Below are 15,645 nucleotides of genomic sequence, written 5' to 3' on the forward strand. Positions count from 1 at the left end.
TCACTTAGTATGCTCTTTTTTTCCCCTCTACACCAAACCTCTTTGAGGCGTTGTGAGCGTGTAGATCTGCTATTTTTGGCTAAAGTTCTCCGAATATGGACGTTAGGGTTCAAGGGGTTAATATAAAAAAGGAGAAAAAAAAGGTTTCTATCTCACAGATTTGGAGGGCCCCCTGTAGTAACCCTGAGGTCCCCCCCTGTTGAAGACCCCTGGTAAAAAGTAATAGTGATACAGATGCTAGTTTCCAAGTCTAAATGAGTTAAATTAAACCGTGTCCTGTGTTCTTGTGTGTAGGGCTGTCACGATATGACATTTTATATGACGATTAATTGTCACTCAAATAATTGCGATTAACGATTTAATTGTGTTTTTGTCGTTGATAATTACATTTCTGTTCGGCTTTAGGCTTTGAAGTTGCACATGGCAGATATGACACATAACCTAAATATACAAAGAAATTACTGACATATTTGACAACTTTCTACTTAAAAAAATAACATTGATAGTGGAAATAGCCGATCTACAAGCTCACAACGCGTCGCGATGCGACGCGTTGTGAGCTTGTAGATCTGCTATTTCCACAATTTTTTACTTAAAAAAAAAATATATATGAAACATTTTCAACATATGAAAATTATGAAAAATATGAAAAATAATCGCGATTATGAAAAATAATCGCGATTATGTAAAATAATTGCGATTAGACGATTATGTAATAATTGTGACGGCCCTACTTGTGTGTTCCAGACCCACTCCCTGACTCACCGCAGAGCCGTGCCCGGGCGCACCAAGCACTTCGACATTCTCCTGGCCGAGCACAAGGGCCGGGCCAAGGAGAAGGACGCGTCCAAGGAGAAGGAGAAGGAAGACGCAACGCAGCAGCAGGCCAGGAAGGACTGCGGCAGCAGCAGCAACAGCAGCACGGCGGCCATGATGTCACAGGAAACTACGTCTCCCAGCAAGCCTCACTGCCCCAACGGACGGCCCCTGTCCACGCTGAAACTACGGCTGGCCAACGCACACATACCAAGGTGTGGGGGCGGGGCACACACACACACACACTCTCACACACACACACACACACTCTTTCTCTCTCTCTCTCTCTCTGTCTCTCCCTCTCTCAGAGAAGCTCAGTGATTAACAGGCAGACACACAGTTTTTAATGTCTAATTTAATTTCCAGTTTTATTTTCCGGTTTCTCTGTCTTGAAAATAACTGAGCGTGTCCCAGAGTGTCCTAGACCTCAGACGCGTCGGCCCGCAGATTATACTTGTCCTCTCCGCAAACTGAACGCAAATTAGTCGCGTCCACTCCGTGGACGAAACACAGATTAGACGTGTCCGCTCCGCGGACGGAACGCGGATTAGACGTGGCCTCTCCGCAGATGAGACGCTACACTCCGCAGACTTGTACTTGTCCCCGACTCCCAATTTAACATCCCGTACGGGAGGACCTACCACCTAAACCTAACCTTAACCCTAACCTCAGTAAAACTAACGCTGGTGACATGCTAACCTGCCGACGCTTTCGGAGCTCAACGCTGGTGATGCTAACCTGGTGAAATGCTAACCTGTGGACAGAGCGACGCTGGTGATGCTAACCGCTCCGTCCTCGCGTCCAGGCATTGTCGCGGGAAGACGGTGCGACGGCAGTGACGCTGGTGAGATGCTGCGTGCGTGTTTTTCCCAACGAGTTTGAGCACAACGGTGGGGGGCACGGGGGTGTGGGGGGAGCGAGTTTAGAAACTCTAGGCTTGCTGTTTTCAGTTATTGTCCACGACATTGCAAGCAGCGCGAAGGCCAGCGGACCTTGGTCCTGCTCTTCGCGCCCGAGCGCCGCAGGCGCGAGTGCCCGCGAAGAGCGCGAGTTACGAAGCCGTGGTGAATGCAATCGTTCTATTTATGCCCAGGCCGTAAGGCCTGGGCAAGCGCACGATAAACGCAATGATAATTGGGTTTTGGTGCACCTCGCGCGGTCCAAGTGACTACAACGGAGCGCTCCCAACCTCCGGTTCAGCCAATCACAAGCTTCAGAAATCAGTGCGGGGCGTGGTTTCCCTTAGCAAGCCTAGAGTTTCTAAACTCGCGTGGGGGGAGGACGGGTCTGCGGTCGTGGACACTCTGGGAGCTCGCCCCTGGCTGAAATAACTTCCTTGAATCAGAATCAGCTTTATTGTCACATCACAACTTTACTGTAGTGGGTTTTTATTTTCTTCTTGACCACGAGGTAAATATTTGTGTCAGATCCTGTCTATAGGTGAGACATGACCTTTGACACATTTAACCCATTTAGGCCTCGGATTATTGACTGTTTTAACTATTGAAAATAGCAGATTTACAAGCTCACAGCGCGGCACCGAGTGCCGCGCTGTGAGCTTGTAGATCTGCTATTTTTGAAAAATCATGTTTTTTGAAATGTCTTTGAATCTACTTAACTCATTGGCCGCCATTTTAACATTGACTGTTTGGCTCCCCTGCCATTTTGTTTAATGAAAAAATTGATATATTTTTTTTATATTGACATTTTTCCTAAATTCTGTATTCTGTATTTTGTGTCATACAGGACCTGAATTGAAACAGGACCACCTCTAGTCTCACCAAAAAATAAAACAAATAAATAAAAAGCTTTTTTTTCTATAGTTGCAGCCATCTCAAAATAGCCATTTTTGACCAAAATCCAGCTATAATTGAAACAACTGGAAATATTGACCTTTTTGTGATCGATCGCTTTTCAAGTGGATAACTCACTTGATATTTGTCTTTATGGCTTCAGGCATTATCAGATAAGTGTACTAATGTAATTATGTAATAGGATTTCTTTTTTTTTTAATTTTCTGTTTAGAAAAATGCAGAGAAACATATTTTTTTTGGCTATGTCTGACCATACACTCAGCAATTTCACATATATACTACTGTATATTGCAGTATTTATGTGAGCATTTATGTGAGCCCCCACTTGGGGGCGCTTTCTCTCTGTCTCTATGTGTCTGTTTTCGGTCTCGGATGGGTTTTGATCTGTACAGGTGCACACACACAAATAGACATCAAAGGGGGCATGAGTCTTTTTTCTAACATGTCCTAGAATGTGAAAATAGCAGATCTACAAGCTCTACAAGCTCAACACATCGCTCTGTGACACATTGAGAGCTTGTAGAGCTTGTAGATCTGCTATTTTCACATTCTAGGACATGTTAGAAAAATGTCTCCCCCTGCCCCTAAAAAAATCCTCTGCACTGCCCTGCTAAACAGCTCCTCTGCGTCTTTGCTCGTTAGTAATCAACACTAGTTGATCTCTTGCTTTTTTGGAGGAGCGTGGTGGGGGAGCGTGGGAGTTTTGGTGGTGGTCCACGACCACCACCCTTGAGAAGTGTTGGCTGGAGACCAGGCAGGGTAGTGAGAGGACGGACCCCCTTTCAGGGACCACTTCACTTGTCTCTGAATCAACTGGATCGCATCGTGTGAACTTTATGTAATCGGGCAGTTTTATTGATTGATTTTGTAAGAGTTGATTATCGTGTTCCCACTGCTCTGCTGAGCAAAGCGTTGAGCCCGCGGACCCCCCAGGGACCCCCTTTTGCAAAGGACCGCCTGTTGACAATGGCCTGCTTGGCTGCTTGTGGACCATTACAAAACAATATATTATAGCCTGGATATATGGATTATACAGTAACCTGTGGATACTAATCAACCATCATCATTCTCAGGTATGTTTTAGAAGCATTTATATGGCGAATTGGCGATAATTTTTTTGTGTCTTGAGAGAGAGAGAGAGAGAGAGAGAGACAGATCTCTGAATCAGAGACTCTGATAGCACTATTTCTTTATGGGACTGTGTGCTGATTAGGACAGGGGGACCACTGAAACAGACAGTGGTCATGGACCACCAGCCAGCTAAGAGATGTGCACACACACACACACACACACACACACACAGCTGTTTTTTTCTTCTCTTTTTTTTCGGCTGCCAGCCTTTTGAGCTCAAATGCGTCTTTTGCCAATTAACTGTGGTTGGGGAGATTTATACATTTGTATTGCAATTTGTACATTATTACAGTCTTTTTTTCAAACACACTTACTTTGATGTGTGATATTTTAGGTTCCCTTTAAGATAAAAGGCTCAGAATTTGTCACGAGCAGGGGGAGAATGTAATTAAACATTACATTATATAAAAGCTAATTCTCGGGACTATCGGGCCTGGCGGGGAGCGACATTGGGATTTTCTCGGGACTATCGGGGGAGGCGGGGAATGAGTTAAAAGCGAACATTTGTAACTAAATATTTACTTCTGGGTGGTCCCTGGAACAACATATTTTGAGATGGGGGGGGGGTCCGCGGCCAAATACCTGTAATTTTGGGGGTCCTTGACATGAAAAGGTTTGAGAACAGCATGATTTAGAGGAAGGATTTAGAAGTCGGGTCAAAGACCGGGTCAAAGATATTCAAAGACTTGCACTAATTTTCACGATTTTTCTAAAAATAGCAGATCTACAAGCTCGCAGCGCGGCACTCGGTGCCGCGCTGTGAGCTTGTATATCTGCTATTTTTCTAAAGTTAAAGCATAAAATAATGGTTAAAGTGGTTAAAATCTAACGCGACTCGGGCGCGTTCCAGGTATTTGAGAGTTAAATGTCTCAATAGAAGAGCAGGGAGAAAAGTACAACCCCCTCAATTGTATGCTGTATTGTTACATGTTGTATGTACTTACTCTACCATGCAAATTGGTCAAAACTTAATTTTATTTATTAAAAAATGTTACGGTGCTATTTCAAAGATGTTTGTGCAACATGGAAAGGTAAAAACCACATTATTTCTATATCCTTTAGCTGTAGATTTAGTGACTTTTTTTCAACATTACCATTTCAGTATTCATATTTTAGTACTTTAGAAGGGTTTTATCTATTCATCATTCCTTTTTTAGGCCTGAACACATTATGACGCAATATTTTATGCTTTAAATATAAAAAAATTGCAGATATACAAGCTCACAGCGCGGCACCGAGTGCCGCGCTGCGAGCTTGTAGATCTGCTATTTTTGAAAAATCGTGAAAATTAGAATTTTGACCTGATACTATAAGTGTCTTTTGAATCCTTCTAAGATTTTTGGAAAAACCCATGTTTCTATGTCAGCAATCTGGCCAGCCATCGTCAAAGAAAAGGTCCTTTTCACTTAACTGGAGCTCAGTTAGTCTGTTCTTGAGAGACTACTATGTCAGTGGTTCTCAAACTTTTTCATGTGAAGGACCCCCAAAATGATATTTATTTGGCCACGGACCCCCATTTCAAAATATCTAGTTCCAGGGACCACCCAGAAGCAAAATTTGAGTTACAAACGTTCGCTTTGAAAATACATATATTCAAAGATTTGCACACATTTTCACAACTTTTTCAAAAATAGCAGATCTATAAGCTCGCTTGTATATCTGCTATTTTTCATTAGTTAAAGCATTCAATAATTGTAGGCCTTAAATGGGTTAAATCCACTTACTGAAACATTTAAACTGTGAAACACCACCTGAGGCTTCCCCCTGCAGTTTGAATTGCTCCCCACTAGGTGGTACTGTAAACTAAATCTGGGTAATAGTTGTCAGTAGAAGAAATGACAAACTCCACAACTGAAAGTGCTCCAAGTGTGTCAGTGAGAAGGGGATGATGTAGGATCTCACATCCACTTTTAATTGAGAAAACACATGTTTGCATCAACTAGGACATTGTCAGGGCTTTGACACAAGCTGAGCATACCACGGTGGTTCTCAACCACTTTTGAGCCACTAGCATTATGCCATTTATTTCATTTAATGCCTTTTTATACGTCTTTTGTAAAGCAATTTGAATTGCCTTTGTGTATGATGTGCTGTCGAAATAAACTTGCTTTGCCTTGCCCTGATTCAACTCACAACGCCTGAAACATCCTGTTTGTCGTCTTTGTGTAGATGTAATAGCAAATATCGTCTGAACATAATTGATATTTTTCTGTCCCTTTTCGCTCCGTCTTTTTATCCCTCTTCTCCTTCCTCCCATCTCCTTTTCTATCCCTCTCTCCCCCTCTCCCCATTTCTTTCGTATGCTTCTGTCTCTCTTTCCCCACTACCCCTCCGCGCTCCCATCTAAAGGGTGCCTGGATTGATCTCCAGCTCCGCTGCGCTCCCCGCTGCTCCGCCGGCCCCAGCCCCGGCCTCCTCCTCCTCCTCCTCCAACCCAGAGCCCTCTCCCCACGGCTGGGGGAAGACGGCGGGGGACACCTCGCGTCTCTCCAGCGACGACGGAGACGTGGAGACTTCAGACGACGCCGCCGCCGACAGACCGGCCTGCCATTTCTCCAGCCACCACCCCCGACCGCTGGCCGTGAGTATATGGACATCACATTTGGAACCGTTTCCAGAACTGTTTTTTACCGTGCTGTCAGAGCTGGTTATGAGGACTTCACGTCTGCTATACAATTACAATACCAGTGGTTCTCAAACTTTTTAATTTCAAGGACCACCATAACTCTTGAGAGTGTACACATGGAACCAAATGAACCCCTACAGCAGGGGTTTTCAAAGTGGGTGACGTGATGCCAGTCCATGGCTGCCGCGAGATAATTTGATAATATTTGGAATTCATCAATATCACTTCACTATGCTTAGTAAAACAGACCTGATTTGCTCTGTACTTGATGAGTTCTTTTTCCATCTATGACAACTCTCTTCACCAAAAATAGCAGATAAAAATGAACAGTGTAATTCAGGGGTTCCGTGGATGAAAAAGTTATTTACAGGGGTGCCCTGAGTCAAAAAAGTTTGAAAACCCCTACCCTACAGGTCCATTTGGTTCCATATGTGCACTCTCAGTAAATGGTAAATGGTAAATGGTGCATTTATATAGCGCTTTTAATCCAAAGCGCTTTACATAGATTGTGCATAACATTCACCCATTCACACACACATTCATACACCGGTGGCGGAGGAAGCCATGCAAGGCACCAACCTACTCACCGGAGGCAATTAGGGGTTCAGAGTCTTGCCCAAGGACCCTTCGACATTAACTCAGGGGGAGCCCGGATTCGAACTGGGAACCCTTCGGGATTTATACCCTTCGTGCTCTAATACCAGTTTCTCTACCCCTGAGCTATGCCGCCTCTCAGAGTTACAGACCTGTTGGGGTCCATATGGAACCCCCTATAGGAATCGTTAAAGGGAACCGTTAACTCATATAGTGCGCGAATTCCCGCGAATACTCGCAAAATATTAAAAGGTATCTAGAGTGCCGATCCCGCGGGCAATATACTGTATATACAGTAAAGCTGGCAATGGCTACCTACCGTCCGGTGAAAAGCCCTGGCACTGGTGGAGCAGCCGATTCATCATCATCGCACATCCACGTGCACACAATAGTGATCCCATAACATTGAAACCAACGTCTTTCTCATTGTTATCGTCCATTTTCTAAAAAAAAACACTTTTGATGCCAAGGATGGCATTGGATTCTCGCTAAAATAGCACAAGCATAAAGGGATCCATCTTCCAGCACTGTTTACATTTGGACCAGAACTACTTCCGGGTGAATCTCCGTCAAGTAGGAATTCGTTTAGTTAGCTCGATCTACTTCCGGCCTTCAAAATAAGAGACTGGCCGCGGACGGAGCAGGCGGCCGGCACGCTGGACAATTAACCCTTTCATGTCTGAGGCGCTAAATGAGTTTTAAGTAATCGTCACCGTTAAGAGTGAGTCGTTAAAATCCTAAAGAATCCCAATTCTACTTACATGAGCAAGATCATAGAGTTCACGACATGGTCAAGTAAATGCAGTGCAAAGAAAAGAATGTAGTCCTTCGAAGAAACTAGGATACCAGGTGAATCAAACCTTGCATCGGTCTTAACAAGATTCTTAGTATTTGTGGTCAAGCTACAAACAAATATGAATTCTAAATTGCATAATATGAGAACAAGTAATCAGCATTTGTTGCTGCTACTTTGACCGTGGTATTTCTTTAGAATAATGCGGTTGAGTACAATATGATGGTAAGATTATCTTTATCAGAAATATGATATCGGAAATCTGTGGGACTTTGTCAGTCAGTAGTTGGACTGGTGGTCTCTTGACTCATTTATTATTGTTCACACACACACACACGCACGCACGCACGCAGTGTGTGTGGGTGTTTGTGTAAGTCAAGGCTACTGCTGATTCTCAGCATCTGAGCTCAGCAAAAAGTGATTCCTCTGATAAACAAAGTCCAAATAATGACAACAAGCCGAATCTTTGAACCTTTCTTTGAACTTACCGTTGCCAGCTTTGAAGGGAGCTTTAAATTCAGGATGGATTTCTTCCTTTTAGGTTTCATGTGGAATGAACTAATTGGGCCTGAGTCTACCCATTCTACCTCACAGCATGTGGCTTAAGAGTTTGGCCGGCGAAAATGATCACTTTTTGATGTATAATTGGTTTCAAGCGAACTGAATTTCACCACTATCATGTGGAAACCTCTAAACCTCTCTACTTTAAGATTGGTATTCTAGCTGTATCCGCCAGGCCGAAGGCCTGAGAGTATGTTTTTACCCCTGTCCTTCCGTGTGTCCGTCCGTCCGTCCGTCTGTGAACAGCTAATCTCTAGCATCGTAGCACTGATCCCCGTAAACGTTTGCACACACACTCCCTGGAGGCCTATGAAAAACCTCTGCCCTAAGATCTTCACATTGGCCGGTTATACAGTAATACCACCAGGAGGCAGATTTTTGCAAAACACATTTGTATGGTATTCCTACAGCTTCTGTCCAAATCTGCACACAATTGATCTCTAGAGTCATGTGATGGAGACTATCTGTCAGAATTTTCATATTCCATCCTCATTGGCTAAGATTGGCTTCCAAGGTTTTCAGGAGTGGCCTGTTTTGAGCAAAATGCCACAATTCATGAAGACAGCATCCAATTGCCATCAAGCGTTTCACACACATACCCACTAGGCCATGGAAGAAACTCCACCCCAATTTTTCTCTTTCCCTAACCCTAAACCTAACCTCTATGGAAGTGTTGCCACTCCGACAATAAGAAGTCAATTTCGGAGTGGCGACATGTCGGAATGGAGAGCGCCCCCCGATCATGATGTATGCTCTGTTTGTGCCAGATTACGTTTTCCACAATGTTGTAATGCAATACAGCTCAAAGAGGAAAGTTATTTTATGAATACGAAATTATAATAATTTGCTCACCCAGTGTGTCATGTTTGGAATATTCCATATTTCTGTGCGTTCCATGCTGCTAACTTTGAAGTTATTCTCCACTGTACCAATACATCTAAAGTGTTGGAAAGAACAAAATGTCAGGCTGCCCTCTCTCTGTGGGTGGCGTCTTCTATGAATCACTTTATTTGTCACTCACTCATATAGGAACAATTAGTGATTTGTTGGTGTGACATGGTCTGCAACACTGTTGCTAACACATACAAACAACATGCAAATATACAACATAGAGATACAAATGCCAGTAATAATGATAAAAACTGGACTAATGGGTAGAAAAAGAACAAAATAATTAAAGTCAATATATGGTTAAAAGGTTAAGGTAAGACAAACACTATACCCCTCTTCGTCACATAACCAATGTGTAATGTGCAGAGGTATATTAGAATGTGTGGTGAGGTAAGGTAGTACATGTATCTGTGTGCATAGGTGCACATATTTTATTTTTAGCACAACTCTGTGAAAAATATATTTCTTTATCTTCCTTGTCTTCATTCTGTTTGACAAATTTGACTTTGTTCAGTCAGTTCAGTCCAAGTTCAGTTTTTGTTGAGGACATTGTTATTTATGTGGACACATAAATCATCTGTCCCAGGTCCGAGGTGCCGGTGTGGCCCAGACGCCTACAATGATACCCACACCTGGGAACATACGGATGAATGTTTGCGCAAAGCATCCGCACCAAATATACTGCTCAAAGAAATTAACCCATCGACCGGGTAAACATTATTGTGTATTATTTTTTTTATGCTTTAACTATTGAAAAATAGCAGCTATACAAGATCACAGCGCGGCACCGAGTGCTGTGCTGCGAGCTTGTAGATCTGCTATTTTTTTTAAACGTGAAAATTTGAATTTTGACCCGATTCTATAAGTGTATTTTGAATCCTTCTAAGGTGTTTTTGAAAAACCTACAGTATGTTTCTATGTCAGCAATCTGGCTAGCCATCGTCAAAGAAAATGGTTTGGAAGGACCTTTTCACTTAACTGGAGCTCAGTTAGTCTGTTCTTGAGAGACTACCATGTCAGTGGTTCTCAAACTTTTTCATGTGAAGGACTCCCAAAATGACATGTATTTGGCCACGGACCCCCATCTCAAAGTTTTGCATCAGGGACCCCCCAGAAGCAAATATTTGAGTTACAAATGTTTGCTTTAAAAATATATATATTCAAAGATTTGCACAAATCTTCATGATTTTTCAAAAATAGCAGATCTACAAGCTCGCAGCTGTGAGCTTGTATATCTGCTATTTTTCAATAGTTAATGCATTCAATAATTCTAGGCCTAAATGGGTTAAGGGAACATTTTGTTCCCTTAATTTCTTTGAGCAGTGTAGATGCCACCACAGGGAGCGCTCTCCCATCCCTGGAGGACATATAGAACAGCAGGTGCTTGAGTAGAGTGAAAACAATTATTAAGGACAAACACCATCCCAGTAACGTAGTAACTGTCTGTGATCATAGCCTAACTTTAAACATAACAGGACTTTAAAAGGGAGGCAAAAGGTGTAACACTGCCCACAAGGCCAGTATCACGGACGCTGGAGGAGGATAGGAGAGTGGAGTGCTCTCTCCACTGGACCAGCCCATGATGGGCATGTAGTCAGCTGTCAGTCATGCAAATGTAATGGACATCGAAGTAGCCAATTCGTATGTGACTTGAGCAGAATACACCAATTTAAAATGGATGAAAATGTATGTTGCTATGATGACCCTTTAATTGGACTAAAACAAATTGTTTCCTCTGCATAATGTCTCGACCAAAACACACTTCCTGAAAATGTGCATACACCACCTGCAGTTTCCTTATCGTGTATACCCATCTTTGCATAGATTTTTGCTCAGCATCATTACTATGCATGTGCACTCTTAATACATACTTTATGGCCCCAGGATGCAAATGTGAATATCTTCTTACCAGCAGTTTCCTGAGAACACCAACCAGAGCACCAACCATGTTTGAAGTAGAGCTGCAACTAGCGATTATTTTCATAATCAATCATTCCCTAATTATGTGGGATGGAACAAAGACAAGCATTGACATTTTGGTAAAGTTCTAAACGGAACACCCCAGACATTGTCATGTTTAATCTGAAGCGATTACCAACATTTGACTCTGTTAATTCCCTGATAATCGATTCGTCTGTTATTCAGTGAATCCGTTCACATCTAGTGTTCACATCTAGTTTGTAGTACACAGTGCATACTGTACGTGTGTAGAAAGATCAATGTTCAACATGTGCTTTCAGATCCATCCGGTCTCGTTCATAATGTTCCTCAGATCTCTGCAGAGATGCAGTGCTGGAGCTAGACTTGTTGGTCATGGCTTTCATCATATTTCATTCCTGTCAATTATAATCAAGACCGTTTTCTCTCTCTCTGTTTCTGTCTGTATCTGCCTCTCTCTCTCTCTCTCTCTCTCTCTCTCTCTCTCTCTCTCTCTCTCTCTCTCTCTCTCTCTCTCTCTCTCTCTCTCCACCTCCTGCTGTCTCACTGTTCACTCCCTCTTTTTCCCCTTCTCCCTGCTCTGCCCCCCCCCCCCCTCTCTCTCTCTATCTCTCTCTCTCTCTCTCTCTCTCTCTCTCTCTCTCTCTCTCTCCACCTCCTGCTGTCTCACTGTTCACTCCCTCTTTTTCCCCTACTCCCTGCTCTGCCCCCCCCCCCCCTCTCTCTCTCTCTCTCTCTCTCTCTCTCTCTCTCTCTCTCTCTCTCTCTCTCTCTCTCTCTCTCTCTGTATGTAGTGTTGTGTGTTTAGCAGCAGGCTGATGGGTCGTGGTCACTATGTGTTCGACCGCCGATGGGACAGAATGAGACTGGCCCTGCAGAGCATGGTAGAGAGACACCTCAACGCACAAATGTGGAGGTGAGTGTGTGTGTGTGTGTGTGTGTGTGTGTGTGTGTGTGTGTGTGTGTGTGTGTGTGTGTGTGTGTGTGTGTGTGTGTGTGTGTGTGTGTGTGTGTGTGTGTGTGTGTGTGTGTGTGTGTGTGTGTGTGTGTGTGTGTGTGTGTGTGTGTGAGAGAGAGAGAGGGAGAAATAAATCATTATAGGGAAATTAGACTAGATTGAATATTTTAGCATGTTTTATAGAATTAATAAGTCCTATCGATGACGGATGGATACAGTACACAGGGGTGTGTGTGTGTGTGTGTGTGTGTGTGTGTGTGTGTGTGTGTGTGTGTGTGTGTGTGTGTGTGTGTGTGTGTGTGTGTGTGTGTGTGTGTGTGTGTGTGTGTGTGTGTGTGTGTGTGTGTGTGTGTGTGTGTGTGTGTGTGTTTGTGTGAGGGAGAGAGAGAGAGAGAGAGAGAGAGGGAGAGAACGGCACTGTGCTCTGGGATTGCAATGAGCTGATTATGTTCATTATGCTCAATCAGTGACCTCCAGCTAAGAAGCAATTAGTTTTATTCTGACCTCCGTCCAGTTCCAACATACTGTTACTGTTATTGGAGTTATTGGTGTTTAGTAATGATGGGGAAGGAACACAGCCTGGGACCTGTGTGTGCGTGTCTGTGTGTTCCTAGAAGATGGGCTAACTCAGGAGGACACTGTAGGGATGGGACGATATACACTATTATTATCTTTTATCGTGATAAAAACCACTCACGATAAGCGTATGGTGGAGTTTTAATTGATCGTGATATTGTCCTCCGTCATGCACTGGGATAAATTCACCTTTTATTTGCCGAGCTGCATATCCGGTACCACTTAAACCCTCTGTAATTGGTAAAAAGTACTTAATAATATACGGTATGCACTTGATACTCTCTACCAAATCTCTTTGCCAACGCGTTGTGAGCTTGTAGATCGGCTATTTTTTGGCAAACGTTCCGCCCCAGGATAATGTATTTTTATTTTCACGATAATATTGTAAATTGCGATTTCTTTGGTCACAATAATCATGATATGAAATGTTCATATCGTCCCATCCCTAGAACACTGATGATCCTCCATGGATGTTAAGTGAAATGTTCCTGTTGTTTTTTGCTCTTTCAGGAAGGTTCCGCTAGCAGCGGAAAGCCTCCTCTCCCTCTCCTCCTCCCCCTCTCCGTACGCCAACTCCCTCACCCCTCCCCCTCCTCTCCTCCCCTCCCCCTCCGAGCCTTTCCCCTCCTTCTCCTCCTCCCACGCCCAGTCGGCCTCCTCGGCGGGCGCGCTCGCCTCGCGGGGTCCTCCGGCCCCCGTCGTCTCCGCGGCGGGGAAACCCCGGAACGGCACCGCGAACGCCCCCAAACCGGGGCGTCCCGCCAGAGAGCGGGAGGATTCAGTTCCGAGCGCCAAGAAGAGGAGGTCCTCCGCCGTGCACGCCCCGTCCCCTTCTTTGTCGTCGTCGTCGTCGTCCTTCTCGTCTTCCTCCTCTTCCTCTCCGACCGTCGACGGACACAAGAGGAACGGCGGCGGCTGCCATCCGGCGCTCCTCCAGGGCAGGGGGGGCTCAGCGGCCGGCCAAGGTCGGAGGAAGGGCCCCGGTCGTGGGGGAAGCTATCCAGGGAGCAGGGGAGAGGACTGGCTGTCCCGGACGGATGGAGGTCAATGCATCAGTACTCAGAACAGGTGGGTGGTCTAAGCCACAGTACATGGAATCAGCGGTGTAAAGTAACTAAGTACATTTACTTAAGTGCTGAACTCAAGTACAATTTTGAGGTATTTGTACTTTACTTGAGTATTTCCAATTTCCAATACTTTTTACTTCTACTCCACTCCATCTCGGATGCAAATATTGTACTTTTACTCGAATTATCAAGCAGATTTTTTTGTTTGCATGATCTGTGCATGGGCGTGCATTATTATTTTTATTGTTATTATGGGTGAATTTGGCATCCTGGCAATTTGGCAGCCATTTTTTAAATGCAGCGAATGAGTTAAGTACATTTTGATGCCAACACTTTCATACTTTTATTCAAATACATTTTGAATTGCGGACTTTTACTTGTGACCAGAGTATTTCTATTTTGCAGTATTGATACTTTTACTTAAAGGTGATACACCATGAAATTTCACTTTTCCTATTTTAAAACCTTTTTTTGGGGTCCCACTAGCACCTTCTATCCTCACAAAGTCCCATTTCTGACCGTTGTGTCTTTCTTTTTTCAAAAATAATTTTTTTTTCAAAAAGGGGGGGGGGGGGGGGGGGGCGCAGTTCAGGCCAAAGGTGGTACTGCAGCTGAAATGCTCTGAGAGCCATTACAAAATTAGAGAGGCTCTCTATTCAGGAGTGGTAATTTAGCCTCAAACCTTTTGAAAAACGTTTTTGGGACATAAACAATGTGACATAAATACTTTTTAAATGCATGGTGTATCACCTTTAAGTCAAATATGTGAGTACTTTTTCTACCACTGGTGGTCAAAGCCACAGTACTCGGAACACATGGGCGGTGTCGAGGAATTATGTGTCAATAAGGAATTGTTGAGAGTGAGACTAACGGGAGTCAGAGGCACTTCATGTTAGAAGATAGGAGTTTAATACATGATTCATTCATGGGAGAAGCACATTAAAACACTCAGGTTGGTGGTCAAGTAATTATCTGAGGAAAGGCCGCTCTTTTTCCTGGCCACTCCCAGGAAGTAGGGCCAAACACCTGGGCTTGGGCAAACACCTGGGAAAGTGGTGAACAGAAAATTCAATAATGTTGGACTCTGGTTGAAACCTGTGTTGCCATGTCTGTTTATAATATAAGCAATTTGTGTATTTTTTGCGTATTGGGCTTGCTTTCTAATGTTTTTTTTAAACCAGTGGTTCCCAAATGTTTTCATATCAAGGGCCCCAGATTAATATATTTGTCCACAGTCGCAGACCCCCATCCTAAAATATGTGGTGCCAGGGACCTCCACACAAGATTTGAGTTGTTAGAACTTTTCAAAAGTATTAAAAAATATTTTAGTATTTTCTTTTCTCAATATCTTTTTTAAATAGCAAGCTCAATACAAGCTCACAATGTGTTGCAATGTGACACATTGTGAGCTTGCTGATCTGCTATTTTCAAATGTAAATGTAAAGTAGTCAAACTGAGCATAGTTGCTTCTATTCGGCTTATTTTCATAGACCTGGCCGCTTGTTTCTTTGGCAAAATCTGGCAACACACAGTTCCCTTACTTGGGAGGAAGTGAAAAGATGTTGAATGAAGCAGCACACAGAAAAACTCTTTAGCGCCCTCTGTAAAAGGCAATGGCAGCCTCCCTAGAGAGGGCTAGGAATAAGTTGAATATAAAGATAAGAGAGGAACTTGCTTATGTCACAGGACCAAGCAGTACCCAAAACAAGAACAACATAATAGCAATGTACGGTCTAAATGTACCACAAATGGTCAAAGCCATAGTACTCTGAACAGACTTGCAGTGGCGTCAGTTCAGCAAAAGCTAAGGTATGGCAACATGACAGTCATATTTTATTCCCCCCCCCCCCCCCCCCCCCCCGTTTCTAGGGTTTCTTGGG

The 15,645-nt window shown here is 43.7% G+C and overlaps 1 protein-coding gene across 2 annotated transcripts in view; it reads left to right on the forward strand.

Moving 5' to 3' along the window:
• The window catches only part of atxn7l1 (ataxin 7-like 1), a 92,775-nt gene that overhangs the window by 66,744 nt on the left and 10,386 nt on the right, over positions 1–15,645 (forward strand). For both annotated transcript variants that reach the window (XM_080754752.1, XM_080754753.1), the window contains 4 exons: positions 748–1,031; positions 6,111–6,342; positions 11,959–12,080; positions 13,209–13,766. In XM_080754752.1, the coding sequence (XP_080610878.1) occupies positions 748–1,031; positions 6,111–6,342; positions 11,959–12,080; positions 13,209–13,766 (1,196 nt within the window). The remainder of the gene's footprint in view (positions 1–747; positions 1,032–6,110; positions 6,343–11,958; positions 12,081–13,208; positions 13,767–15,645) is intronic.

This window comes from Nannobrachium achirus (genome assembly GCF_963921795.1).
Source record: "Nannobrachium achirus genome assembly, chromosome: 23".
NCBI classification, from domain to species: domain Eukaryota; kingdom Metazoa; phylum Chordata; class Actinopteri; order Myctophiformes; family Myctophidae; genus Nannobrachium; species Nannobrachium achirus.